The 13,323-nt window shown below is 36.7% G+C and overlaps 1 protein-coding gene across 1 annotated transcript in view; it reads right to left on the bottom strand.

Moving 5' to 3' along the window:
* The window catches only part of LOC107674863 (SLAIN motif-containing protein-like), a 28,083-nt gene that overhangs the window by 8,445 nt on the left and 6,315 nt on the right, over nt 1-13,323 (bottom strand). The window contains exons 3-7 of the mRNA XM_016468990.1: nt 12,090-12,229; nt 8,361-8,483; nt 6,342-6,482; nt 3,337-3,579; nt 2,390-2,632 (exon numbers count right to left, since the gene is read on the bottom strand). Of these exons, the coding sequence (XP_016324476.1) occupies nt 2,390-2,632; nt 3,337-3,579; nt 6,342-6,482; nt 8,361-8,483; nt 12,090-12,229 (890 nt within the window). The remainder of the gene's footprint in view (nt 1-2,389; nt 2,633-3,336; nt 3,580-6,341; nt 6,483-8,360; nt 8,484-12,089; nt 12,230-13,323) is intronic.

The raw sequence follows: 13,323 nt of genomic DNA, 5'->3' as shown, positions 1-13,323 counted from the left end.
CACAATGAGTCTGTGCTGCTTCTGCACCGCATACACATACTGTATACGCACTGCAGACGGAGTACATGTGAACTTGCCGCAACACATCTAGTTCAACATCTGAGGCAATGCCACAAAAGCTCTATGACCAATGCATGGCAAAAAAAAATCCCTGGACATGGGATTTTTTTTCTGCCATATGTCTATTCTAGAGACATTTTGTTACACCTTTACTTAGTGATTATTTTGCCTTATGTCTGTTCTAGAGACATGTTACAGCTTTTTGATAAAGCTCTAATTGGTTTTCTTTTGTAAATATGTTTCAAATTCACACTGAATGCATTAATGACTGTAAAGCATGTCTGTGTGTGTCAAAATCGTGATTAAAATCGAAATCGCAAAATTGATCAAAGAAATCGCGATAGGTTTTTTTTGTCCATATCGCACAGCCCTAGTCTAGAGAGGAGCATTTCACAAAATATTACACTATAAACTCATATTTTACTTTACCTGTTAGTGATGTACATAAACTGACGGTCACCACTGGTAAGCTACTACTAAATATTGTAGAAACTTAATTTTCTGTAAAGTTGCTTTGCAACGATTTGTATCGTAAAAAGCGCTATACAAATAAACTTAAATTGAATTGATGTCTTATTTAATGTATGTTTAAATACATCTGTTATTAAACAAGTTATGACAGCCACTGTGAATGAAATGTAATAACTTCTGAGAAGTTAATCTAAAAACTGCATTAAGTGCAATTTACATGTTTGCATACAATTTGAGTTGAGTGTTGATTATTATATTGAAAAATAAATAATAATTACATTTAAGTTTGGGCTCTATTGTTAAGTGTAACCTTATCATAATGTAAAAGGGTTCACTATAGTTCAGAGCTGAGGTAGATTTTTATCCCTAAGAAAATTAATTAAAATCTAATTTATTTAAAGGAGCAATTTGTACAGTAAACCATTGTTTAATTAAAAAAAAAAAAAAAAAAAAGAAGCAATTTTATGTTTTGTTTTTTTCCCTTCCATACCGAACCGTGACGTCAAAACCGTCATGTTAGTGTACCGTTACACCCCTAGTGTTTAGGAATAATAATATCTATCCACCTCACCGCAAAGTTTCTGATCACCCAACAGGCAAGACTGCGGTGTAAGTTCAGGCAGTTCTAATGAGCCTTTTTTTAGCTGAGGTTTAAGTCTTAGCTCAAGTTAGCCGAGTCTTTTTGGACAGGGGAGGAAGTTTTGAGTTCTGTAAGTTACAGCATGTTTTTAAAGTAAATTAAACTCTAATTTACTTCTGATACTGTCATCTGATTTCCTATGATAAAGGAGTCATGAAATGGAGAATCAAAATGTCCTTGATATTTATACATGAGTTTTATATTGTAACAATCGTAACCAAAGTTAATATATATTTTTTAAAAGTTTAATATTTAAAGGTTTGTTTGTCATGTGTTTTAATGCATTATACTTTCTAAAGGTGTAACAATGAATAAGTAAATATTATAATGTATAATAACTGTGGGTACAATTATTCATGAGATCATATAATGCATTAGTAATACAAAACCTTTATAATGCATATTATATAAAGGCTTTAAGTGAACGGTTGCTAAATATTTTAATTAGAGTTTTAACATCAGTAATTTTCTTCAGGCATTTACTTGTGTTTCTGAAGGAGTTAATGTCCCTTGAAATTTGTGTTTTTGACAGAGATTAAAAATGAGGATGGAAAATTATCTTTTTTTTTTCTAATATGTGACCCTGGACCACAAAACCAGTCATAAGCATCTTTTTTTTTTTTAAACTGAGATGTATACATCATCTGGAAGCTGAATAAATAGCTTTCCATTGATGTATGGTTTGTTAGGATAGGACAATATTTGGTCGAGATACAACTATTTGAAAATCTGGAATCTGAGGGTGCAAAAATATCTAAATATTGGGAAAATCGCCTTTAAAGTTGTCCAAATGAAGTCCTTAGCAATGCATAGGAAATTTACAAAATATCTTCATGGAACATGATCTTTATTTAATCTCCTAATGATTTCTGGCATAAAAGAAAAATCAATAATTTTGACCCATACAATGTATTGTTGGCTATTGCTACAAATACATGCGACTTAAGACTGGTTTTGTGGTCCAGGGTCACGTATTTGAACGTTTTAGAGCAAAATATGTCATTAGCTAACTTCAGAAACAATGTAAAGATCTGAAAACACATTGCATGACCCCTTTACATGATAATTCTTTGTTCTACAACACCACATTAATGTCATTGGATGATCAGTGCATCCATTATTTAGTTCATCAATCAGCATCACAATCAATTCTGTTGAACAAGCAATTTGCCCTAACAAATTTGCCTTCGATTTCATGTGTGATGGACAGTGCCCTACCCTCGCGTTTGGGCCCCGGGCCCCGCAGCGAGCGGCGGGACATGCGTGGGCGGCGGGGCGAGCCGTGGGGGGAGGGCGAGTAGCGCTGGAGCCGCTGTGGCAGAGAGCAGCACTCATCCTCCTCGTCCTCCTGACTGTAGGAGTCCAGCTCCTGGTCGCTGTAGGTGCCTCGACGCAGAGACTGCAGGGAGGCCGAGGAGCTGCGGCGCGAGGCCGAGGTAGAGGCGTAGTCCTGCCGGAGACCTGAAAAACACCACCAAAGGTCAATAAAGGAAAATAAAGCTTAAAGCTGCAGTCCGGAACTTAAAACTTATACATTGGTTCAAAATGATCTGAAATCAATATTTGAGCAAGTACATAACCAGCCAGTATTCACAACGGTTAGCTTATAATACTGTTTTGTAATTTGAGTGGTACGGGTAGGAATTTGCGGGAAATTCAAGCATGGCACTGCGTCATTATGCCACGTCTGTAAACAAAGAAGTTGTCCCGGCTACTAGGCCATCGCATGTGAGGATCCTGCAGGTGGCCGATCGTTTATAGCCTTTTCTCACAGCAGCTCATGGAACATGATCTTTATTTAATATCCTAATGATTTCTGGCATAAAAGAAAAATCAATAATTTTGACCCATACAATGTATTGTTGGCTATTGCTACAAATACATGCGACTTAAGACTGGTTTTGTGGTCCAGGGTCACGTATTTGAACGTTTTAGAGCAAAATATGTCATTAGCTAACTTCAGAAACAATGTAAAGATCTGAAAACACATTGCATGACCCCTTTACATGATAATTCTTTGTTCTACAACACCACATTAATGTCATTGGATGATCAGTGCATCCATTATTTAGTTCATCAATCAGCATCACAATCAATTCTGTTGAACAAGCAATTTGCCCTAACAAATTTGCCTTCGATTTCATGTGTGATGGACAGTGCCCTACCCTCGCGTTTGGGCCCCGGGCCCCGCAGCGAGCGGCGGGACATGCGTGGGCGGCGGGGCGAGCCGTGGGGGGAGGGCGAGTAGCGCTGGAGCCGCTGTGGCAGAGAGCAGCACTCATCCTCCTCGTCCTCCTGACTGTAGGAGTCCAGCTCCTGGTCGCTGTAGGTGCCTCGACGCAGAGACTGCAGGGAGGCCGAGGAGCTGCGGCGCGAGGCCGAGGTAGAGGCGTAGTCCTGCCGGAGACCTGAAAAACACCACCAAAGGTCAATAAAGGAAAATAAAGCTTAAAGCTGCAGTCCGGAACTTAAAACTTATACATTGGTTCAAAATGATCTGAAATCAATATTTGAGCAAGTACATAACCAGCCAGTATTCACAACGGTTAGCTTATAATACTGTTTTGTAATTTGAGTGGTACGGGTAGGAATTTGCGGGAAATTCAAGCATGGCACTGCGTCATTATGCCACGTCTGTAAACAAAGAAGTTGTCCCGGCTACTAGGCCATCGCATGTGAGGATCCTGCAGGTATGGATCGTTTATAGCCTTTTCTCACAGCAGCTGGAATAATTAAATGTATCATTTTGATGGCGGACTGTAATGCAGAAAGGATTATGTGTTTATGAAACACATGTGAATTAAATTAAATTATATTCCAGTTTTAAATATGCATCTGATTACAGATAGCCTGGGATTACACAAGATCTGTATTTTAAAGACAACCAGTTTGAAGGAAGAATAATTTGCCTTTTGGGTTAAAATCATTTCTTAATACGAAATTCAAATGGACTGAACAGAAATTGAAATCTACACACTAATACACACTATATACACTAATACACACTATGTCACGCAATGCTGATGTTGTTAACATTAACCATTTGAGAACAAAGTATAACAATAATAATAATTTGCATGGTTTGATATGACATGAGCTAATTAACTGATCGTTAGATTTAATCACCATTGGTAGCGCGATTTATTGTAATGTTTTTTTCCTCAGTTGGTCAGAACAAAAGTGGCAGACTTTTTACTTGTTCAGATTCTTATTTGGGTCATATATTCCAAGACATAGGCTAGAATCTGTGATTCCCAAGTACAGTATCCACACAAACATGGTTACAAAATGTTTTTTTAATGGTTACAAAACATTAGATTCATCCGCGCTGGAGCCGTGCCGGTGCAGAACCCACGTAAAGATGATCATTCTGCAAATAACTGCAATTGCAGGTTTTCAAACAGAGATTGCGACAAAGAGGCCAGACTTACAGACTGGAGCTTTAATGTGAAACTGCAGATGGTGCAACATCAGTATCATTATTACAAGTCAAAGCAAACTTGAATGTCAAAAATTAAAGCCTTGAAGTTGGTATGATACTGATGTATTTAGATTATTTGAGTATTTAGGTGTATCTCCACTTTGGTACAAGTTAGGGCTGTCAAATAAAAATTCGAATTTTGAATATTCATCGAATTTAAAATAAAAATCCACGTTCCAATGCAAAAACGTTGAATTCGAATTTTAGGTGTGCGTCAGGCAGCCTTATCAGTGGCGCCCGAGATGCGATGACGATGTAAGTGTCGTTGCATTTGAATGTTTTTCATAGCCTATCCAGTTGAAAGCACTAGATGCGGCGCTGCTGTGTTGTTCACTCAAAATATTGTGGAAAAAGAGAACATCAATGCGGAGATGTTGTTTACGTCAAAACTGAAACCAAGCCGTTCACACAGAACGCATATTTATCTCATTTTCTAGAGGGACATCTATCACCGTTGCACTCGCGTCTCGCACAAGAGAGCCGCATGCTTAGAAAACCATGTAAAATTAATGTAAGTTCAACTTTTAAAAAACATGTCTCAAAACTTTATGGCGGTTTTTCCCCATCCCACTGCATCTCATTCTTTTAAATGAAAAAAGTACTCTTTGTGATTGGTTTTCAGTCCTTTGTATTAAACTACGCATACATACAGAAAACATGGTTTATAAATTTTGGTTCTATTTTTTTAAACATTATGCACTTTTCTCAAAGATAGTCGTGCATTAGTAATATTTTGCTCGATGCGCCCTCTTGTGGCCTAAGGAGAGGCCACAAGTTTTTTCCCCATAACTGAAATGATGCCTTTTAAATTCAAACATAAATTCAAAAATTGATATTTAAGTACAAAATTCGAATTTAGTTTTTTCAGCCATTTTGACAGCCCTAGCACAAGTGCTCCTCACAGAACACCTGCATACACAGAAAGCAGCTGCCTATCTATCAGAGGTACGACACAGAGTCTGTACTCAGTACTACTGATGCTGTAGCGACACTGATATTGAGATCCCTAGTTAGCATAGTTTGATGGACACAGCTCGAAGGCTCTAAAAAAAAGGTGTTACAGAAAAAAAAAAATCTATGAAAGTCTGTGAAAAATCTACAAATTTTAAGTCCAATTAGTGAGAGAAGACATATGCTGTGTTCCAATTCACATACTATCCATCCTAAATAGTATTCAAAATTAGAATTAGTGTGTCCCAAATTCTATTATTTATAATGAGAGCCTCCTTGAGGCTAATCACTATTCACTTCTGTCTACATTTCATCCTTAATATTAAACGGCACTTTTTAAATGCGAGGTGTTCTTTCGGAGCAAAAACAGTTATTCAACAGGAAAAATGTCAGGCAGTATTTTGTACATGCTGAGAAACTGGTTTTAAAAAAGTAAAGAGGGTCAAACCGTATGGGCCTTACAAACTCAATGCTTGTCGAATAATGAAACTTCTGAGCTTTCACCCTCAACTGCTGTGTAATAGTTACACAACAGACTCAAGTTAATCCCCAAAAGTATTCTCAATACACAAATAACAGCAGTCTACAGTTTGCCTGAATGCTGTTGAAGCAGAGTTTAAAACAAACAAAGGACATTCAAGAACAGAAAGCATTTCCACATCCCACATTTATTAGCATTTCGCATGCCGCGCTAAAAGCTCTCGCGGTCTGGATTCGTGTCAGGTGAACAATACTCACTCTCCTCCTGCAGACGAGCCATTATCTGAACATCGGTCAGGTCCTGAAGCTTGTAGCCCATGGAGATGGAGTCATCTGAGGTGCTTAACTCACTGTCAATGGACGACTGTGAGCTGAGAGCAGAGGGAACGCCCATGCAACCTGTGAACAACAGAACATACACTCAATAACAGGGCTGCAACGACTAATCAGTACTGGTGATAATAGTGGACAATAAAAAGAGGTTACACTTTATTTTAAGGTGTCCTTGTTACAGTGTAATTATGCATAAGTCCTGAGTAATATTAATTAACTACATGTACTTACTATATGGTTAGGGTTCGGATTAGGGTTTGGTTTAGGGTTACTTGCATGTAATTAGGGCTGGGCGATATGAGCAAAAATTCATATCTCAGTATTTTTTGGCTGATTTGCGGTATACGGTATATATATCTCAGTATTTTGTATTTGGATTAAACAAATAAACAAACAAATAAAGTGAATGTACCCATGTAGGCACATATTTTATGCAAAAGAATGTTAAAATCACATTACATTCTAACATTGTAACATTGCAATATAAAAACACAAATAATGCTTTTAAAGCATTAAAGCATTTTTAAGCAAGTTAAATTTACTAAACTAAAAATTTAAATAATAAAAAAAGCAGACTAACTGAGTAAAAAGACTATTTTGATTACCCCATTAGAGTCAAAGAGCAGATTACCAGATTTAGTCCTAAGCTTCTTAACTTTTATTTGTTCCCCACTAAATAAATGTTATTTCACTAAATGTAGATTTTATAAAATTATTGTGCACACATGATTTTTCTAGAATAACTTTTGCTGCTGCTAAACTTTATCCACTAATCTAGTTTATAATAGAACTTGTTATACATTAAGATTATATATTTTTTCCAATTGTTATTTTTCTTTAAAAAGAAGTTAAGTTGTCTATATTTAGTAGATTGTGTTTAACACACAAAACAGTGATGGATCAACACACAGACGTATAGAAATTCTACATTGATTAAAAACAACAGTGCTGGTATCGGTATCGGCCGATACTCTGAATTTCAGATTGGATCGGTTCTGAAAAAATGGTATCGGTGCATCCCTAATTATAATAGTAAGCACATGTAACATGCGTAACAAGGACACCTTAAAATAAAGTGTTACCTAAAAAACAACAAATGTGATTATTGATTAATTGCGTCTGCACACAGTGCACAGAAATGCCAGTCACATAACTTTAAAGTGGTGAATAACACATTTCTACAGACAAAATTCATCTGAAAAAATCTATCTTTTTCCACATAATGTAGCCTATAGCATAGTCCACATACTGTAGATACAATAACTATATTTGTATATTGTTAAAAGGGCAAACACTGGGCAGGATGTAAAGTAAGTGTAAATATTTTTTTAATAAATGCAGAACAAATATGGCTTTTTAGTTAAATTAACTGATTAATCAAATAGATTGATTAACCAGTTATCAAAATAATCATTAGTTGCAGCCCTAGTTCAATTCTTTGAAGATTATTCTGATTTAAAACATCAGACGAGCAGAAAAACCATTTCATCTGTAGAGATTATTATAAACAGGCTGCATCCAAAAGCGGATGTATGTTCAATCTCTTCCGCCGTTCTGTCTAAAAAATACAGATATGATTTTTGATCCATATCACGCTGCCCTAATACTGCAAGTGAGTCACACTGATGCAGTAAAGCAATTCAATTATCTCTAGTTACTAACGAGGTTCATTAAACAGCAGAAACTCATGCACTCGTGACTTCAGCACACACTGCACACCAAACAGGTTTTTAAACACATAAAAACACACAGATGAAGACAACGCAAGAGGAGTGTGCCAGCCAGAAATGCTTGCCAGACACCTCATGCATGAAATCTGATTCTGTCATCTGCTTTGTGTCCTGAACACATACAGCCACAGCCGCTCTGTACACACCAGTGAACGCCTGCGAGGGTGTGTGTGTGTGTGTGTGTGATGCACAGTGAATGGGGTTAATGCCATACCTGAGCTGCCAGAGGTTAGTAGTGTTTTGTTAGTTGATTTGAGGTACCCAGCAGACGAGGACGCCGAGACGCCAGCCTCACTGGACTGAGATGGGCTACTGTACACGTTCTTCCATCTAGACGCTACAAAACAACAATCAAACAATATAGCATTAGCAATATAGCATAGCAAGTCTATCAACTGTATTAAAAAAATACATTATTTATGCACCCTCATATTGTTCAAAACTCCTGTGAAACACAAAAGATATTTTGAAAAATGGTAATTGGTAAAAGTATTTTGTTTTTGTCTCCAGTTTAGACATTTATTCAAAATAGCTTATTCTATGTCCCACAGAAGAGTAGGTTTTTATTTAATGCCATGTCAGCATCTTAGGTTATTTTCATGGCAATAACAATTCAAAAAATTACAAGTATAACAAATACTAGGGATGCACCGGAATGAAAATTCTTGGATGAAGCCGAAAACAGAACAAAATTAAACACTGGGCTGAAGGCCGAATACCGAACACGTTTTTTCTAGTTTTTTTCCCCATGTATTTTGCCAATTTTTTTTTTCACCATTGCATAAATTAAAAAGCCAAAATGTGCTTTTTACGGTTTTGTCTTACTTTTCAAAGAAAAAAAATAAATTACAAAACAACAATTTAAAAATATTTAACACTGAACATTTTTGACATTCTAGCAGACACTATACCAACAAAGCACAATTTAACTTAAAATGAATAAGTTAGTAAAATAATCATTTTTGGCCATCAGACCCCCTTCTTGAATCAGGCATGTATTTTTTATTTTTTTTTACTGTACAATTAAAAGTAGCCTTGCTGAGAAGAGACTTTTAAAACATTAGAAAATATTACAGATCCTAATTTGAACACTATGTGTGAATGTTATAATAAATGCATTAAAACAGAGCTGTTGTAATGATTATTATCATTATTATTGTCTTATTTTTTATTTTATTTTACAGAACAACAGTGAAATTACAATACTAACATTTATGAATGTTGACAGAGTATTTGCTTTTTCTCAACTTTTATTTTGGCGGAAACGCGCAGGAAGACCTCAGTGCTTATTTTTGTTGACAACAGCAGATTTATAAATGAGTCTCATTACGGGCTGAACACCGAAAGAGCTTTTTTTGCTATTTTCGGCCGAATAATTTCGGTTGCCGAATATTCGGTGCATCCCTAACAAATACACTAAAAAAAGTCCCACAGAAGAAAGAATGTGATATCAACAAGAGGGTGAGCAAACGACGAGTGAATTGCCATTTTTGGGTGAACTATCCCTGAACTAATCCTCCATTTGGCATTTCACATGTAAGGATGCACACATTTCCATTTGACGAAACCGTTAACAGTGAACATTATTAACAGTCAGCATTAGACATCCAAGACTTGACAGAGCAAACATCACAACAGAGAAAGAAACGCAATGTCGACTAAACAAATACGCATTCTGATACTTTCAGCAAGAAATTATTCTTATAAGAAACATAACAGTAGTAGCTATTTTATAAAAAGAGAACCTTACATTTCAGGAAAAATAAAATATAATAATTTATAGTAGGGGTGGGCGATATAGCCTCAAAATTATATCATGATATTTCAAGAATATTTGCGATAATGATATTTATGACGATGTAGAAAAAATAAGGAACAACGTTTTATTGGTGATTGCAGCTGGCAGGCAGCAGCACTTATTACTGCAAACACAATGAAGGGCACTTTTTCCAGTGAGCTACTGTCATTGATGACAGACTACTGAATTCCAAGTGTAAATCTATTGTCATAACGTGGCAGAAGCAGCATTACAGTGCAATAGTAGTGACCAGTGCAGGGCAAGTTACCTTAAAAAAAGTAATCAGTTAGAGTTACTAGTTACTTCTCACAAATAGTAACCGAGTTAGTAACTGAATTACATCATTATACAAGTAACCAATTACCAGGGAAAGTAACTATTGCGTTACTTTAAAAAATAAAAAATAAAAAGTTCAAATGTGTCAAATAACTTGGATGCCTCCGATATTAAATGTTAAATGAATGAAATGGACACTACATGGAATAAATTATTATTTTTAAACATTGTACACTAATACAAAACAACAATTTAAAAATAATTATTTAACACGGAACATTTTTTAACATTCTAGCAGGCATTATACCAACAAAGCACAATTTAACTTAAAATTAATAAGTTGGTAAAATAATATTTTGTGGCCATTTTTGAGACCCCCTTCTTGAATCAGGCATGCAAATAAAAGCAGCCTTGCTGAGCAGAAGATAATTATTTTAAAACATTAGAAAATATTACAGATCCCAGTTTGAACACTATGTGTGAATGTTATAATAAATGTATTAATAGAGCTGTTGTAATTATTATTATTATTGTCTTACTTTTTAATTTTATTTAACAGAACAACAGTAAAATTACAATACTAACATTTATGAATGTTGATGGAGCTTTTATTTTGGCAGAAACCCGCAGGAAGTCCTCAGTGCTTCTCTTTGTTGACAGCAGCAGATTTATAAATTATTCTCATTACTAATTTGGGGAGATGCACGTATCACACAGTCACATGCCTAGTAAAAATTCATAAAAATGTGCCTGAGCAGCTGACGAGTAACACAGTTTCAGCACAGATTTTCCTCGCGTGTTGGACTTTGAACCCTGGCTAATGAGTTTGTGAAGCTGTTTGAACACATGCAATTCATGCGTGTATTAGAAAACATAACGTTCTGCAGTGTATTTAATTGTTTAAGGCCATTTGGTGATTTCAATCATCATACAGTAACCAGCAACAATCAGCCCGTCCTCTTCTCATCAGAGACATGCACTGCAGCACTAAACGGTCTCTCGCTGTCGGTGCTTGTAATGATTTTTGCGTCTTTCTCGGACAATTTTAAATGCTTTCACACTGCTGACGTGTGTGCTGCATTAGCGCGCGCCTCTATTTGATCGCGTCACGTCATTGTTCGGTACAATTTATTGGTCTTTTTTCTTATTCGGCCGAACACTGAACGAGCTTGAAAGAAACTAATTACTCATAGGTTCAGCTATAAAGACAATAAACAGTTTAGACAGTAAAGAACCAGCAAATGCCAGTAACTGTTATTATTTTAATGATCTTCACTGGATTTCCCATGGTGTCATTATTAATGCATGTTATATATCTCATCGTGAACAATTCTTCCATGCACACTCTTCTTTTTTTTTTTTTGACCTGGTAATGTTTAATAACTGAAACATCTGGCGACGTATGCAGGACTTTTCTAATTATTTAGTCTGACTAAAGCTCATGTTCATCTGTCTCCAGAGCCACGCTCGCATCTCAACATCCAATGCACAGAATCAAGTCTTCATTCTATACATTTTCTTTCTCGATCATCCGTTTCTCTCTGATGTATGCCACCATACAGAAGAAAAGATCTATTCCTATTTCATCACGACTTAAAGGGCAGATTCATGTTGTGACAGATGCTACAGAAGCAGAAAATACAGTAACTCAGCAGTGCGCAAAGCAGAAACATGTCACAGGACAATATTTCCCCGGGAAAGTGCACATCGGTAATGCTTCTGTAGTTCAGTGAGGTGTTAAAGCGCTCTGACTTAAATCTAAATCATTCAGTCATTCTGTATTCATGTGCATACAATAAACATCAGTTACATAAAATACTCTTTCTATTGCACATGAATGTATTCACAAATCTTGTAAAGTTTCCCTACTTTGGTCTAGTCGGTTGATGAGCGTGCGACAGGCGACCTCAGTCTCTGGACTGGGATGATCGAGAACTTTTCGACACCATTTGAGTGGTGATTCAGGCCCCAGTTCAGCCGCAACCTGCTTCTTTGGTGAAATGTACAACCTAAAGAGAGAGAACCAGGACACATTTACAGAGCAATAAAGACACACAGAACCTGTCATTGAAATCAATCATGTAAATAAACCTGTAGTAACAGTCAAATCAGTTCGGAGGAGAAATGAGACTACATCAAAGACCTACCACTATTATGTTATTATATTGTATTGTTTGAAAGATAACTGAGATTTTCAGCAATGCACATTCTTGCATCTCTCAGTAAGGTGTTATTGTGCTCCACATGATGCTGGACTCCTGAAGAAAGCGCTTCTGGTGTCTGCAGTGTTTACTCATCACCGAGACTTACACTAACTTTCTACCCATAAAAACAGCACACCAGAACGTCCTGTTCCTCTACATGACTGCTGCTCAAATGTAAATAGAAGGCGAATCAAACGGTCTTTTGTGTGGGATGAACACTGTTTACTGGAACAAACGCTTGAAGTTCATTTGTGAAGCATCCATCCATAATGAGCAGCCGTGTCAATAAATGCTGCTTTGATGGAGCCCGTTCTCTCTAAGACAGACACAACAAACATTCATTTCCTTTAGAGAGAAAATAACAATGTCAAATGATCCCTGATCCTATTTGAAAGCAGAGACTGGACCGTTCACTCATTTGAAAGATTGTCAGCATTTAAAGTATTTAAAGTAGGGCTGCACGATATATCGAAATATCGCAAATGTAAATATCGTGATATGCATATCGCAACGGCGTGCGATATCTGAATCATTTTAATAATAGGCTACTTAAATCAAAACGTTGCAAAAGGTCAAAGTTTTAGTTCGACGCATATAGCAGAGAATTGCTTGACGTTAAAAAGAGTTATTAAGTGCAATAAGTTGCAGAAAACAACTCTTTGCCGTCTCCTCTTGCTGTCTGACTCACACGTGAAGCATGCGCACAAGCCGCTTCTCGCGCAGCGTCTCTTCAGTTCTGCCGCACACCTGCAAAGCGCGCACACACACACAGAGACGTGTTTCAGACGGCTCGCGAACACAGAGTTGATTCGTCTTTCGCATCTCCTCATGTTTGAACAGACACATACACACAGAATTATGTCAATAGTACCCGTCTCGACGATCATTCTCGTAAACGC

This window comes from Sinocyclocheilus anshuiensis, unplaced genomic scaffold (assembly GCF_001515605.1).
Source record: "Sinocyclocheilus anshuiensis isolate Anshui unplaced genomic scaffold, SAMN03320099.WGS_v1.1 scaffold1133, whole genome shotgun sequence".
Classification (NCBI taxonomy): Eukaryota; Metazoa; Chordata; class Actinopteri; order Cypriniformes; family Cyprinidae; genus Sinocyclocheilus; species Sinocyclocheilus anshuiensis.
Note: the sequence above shows the minus strand (reverse complement) of the source record. Positions and strands in the feature narration are given on the sequence as shown.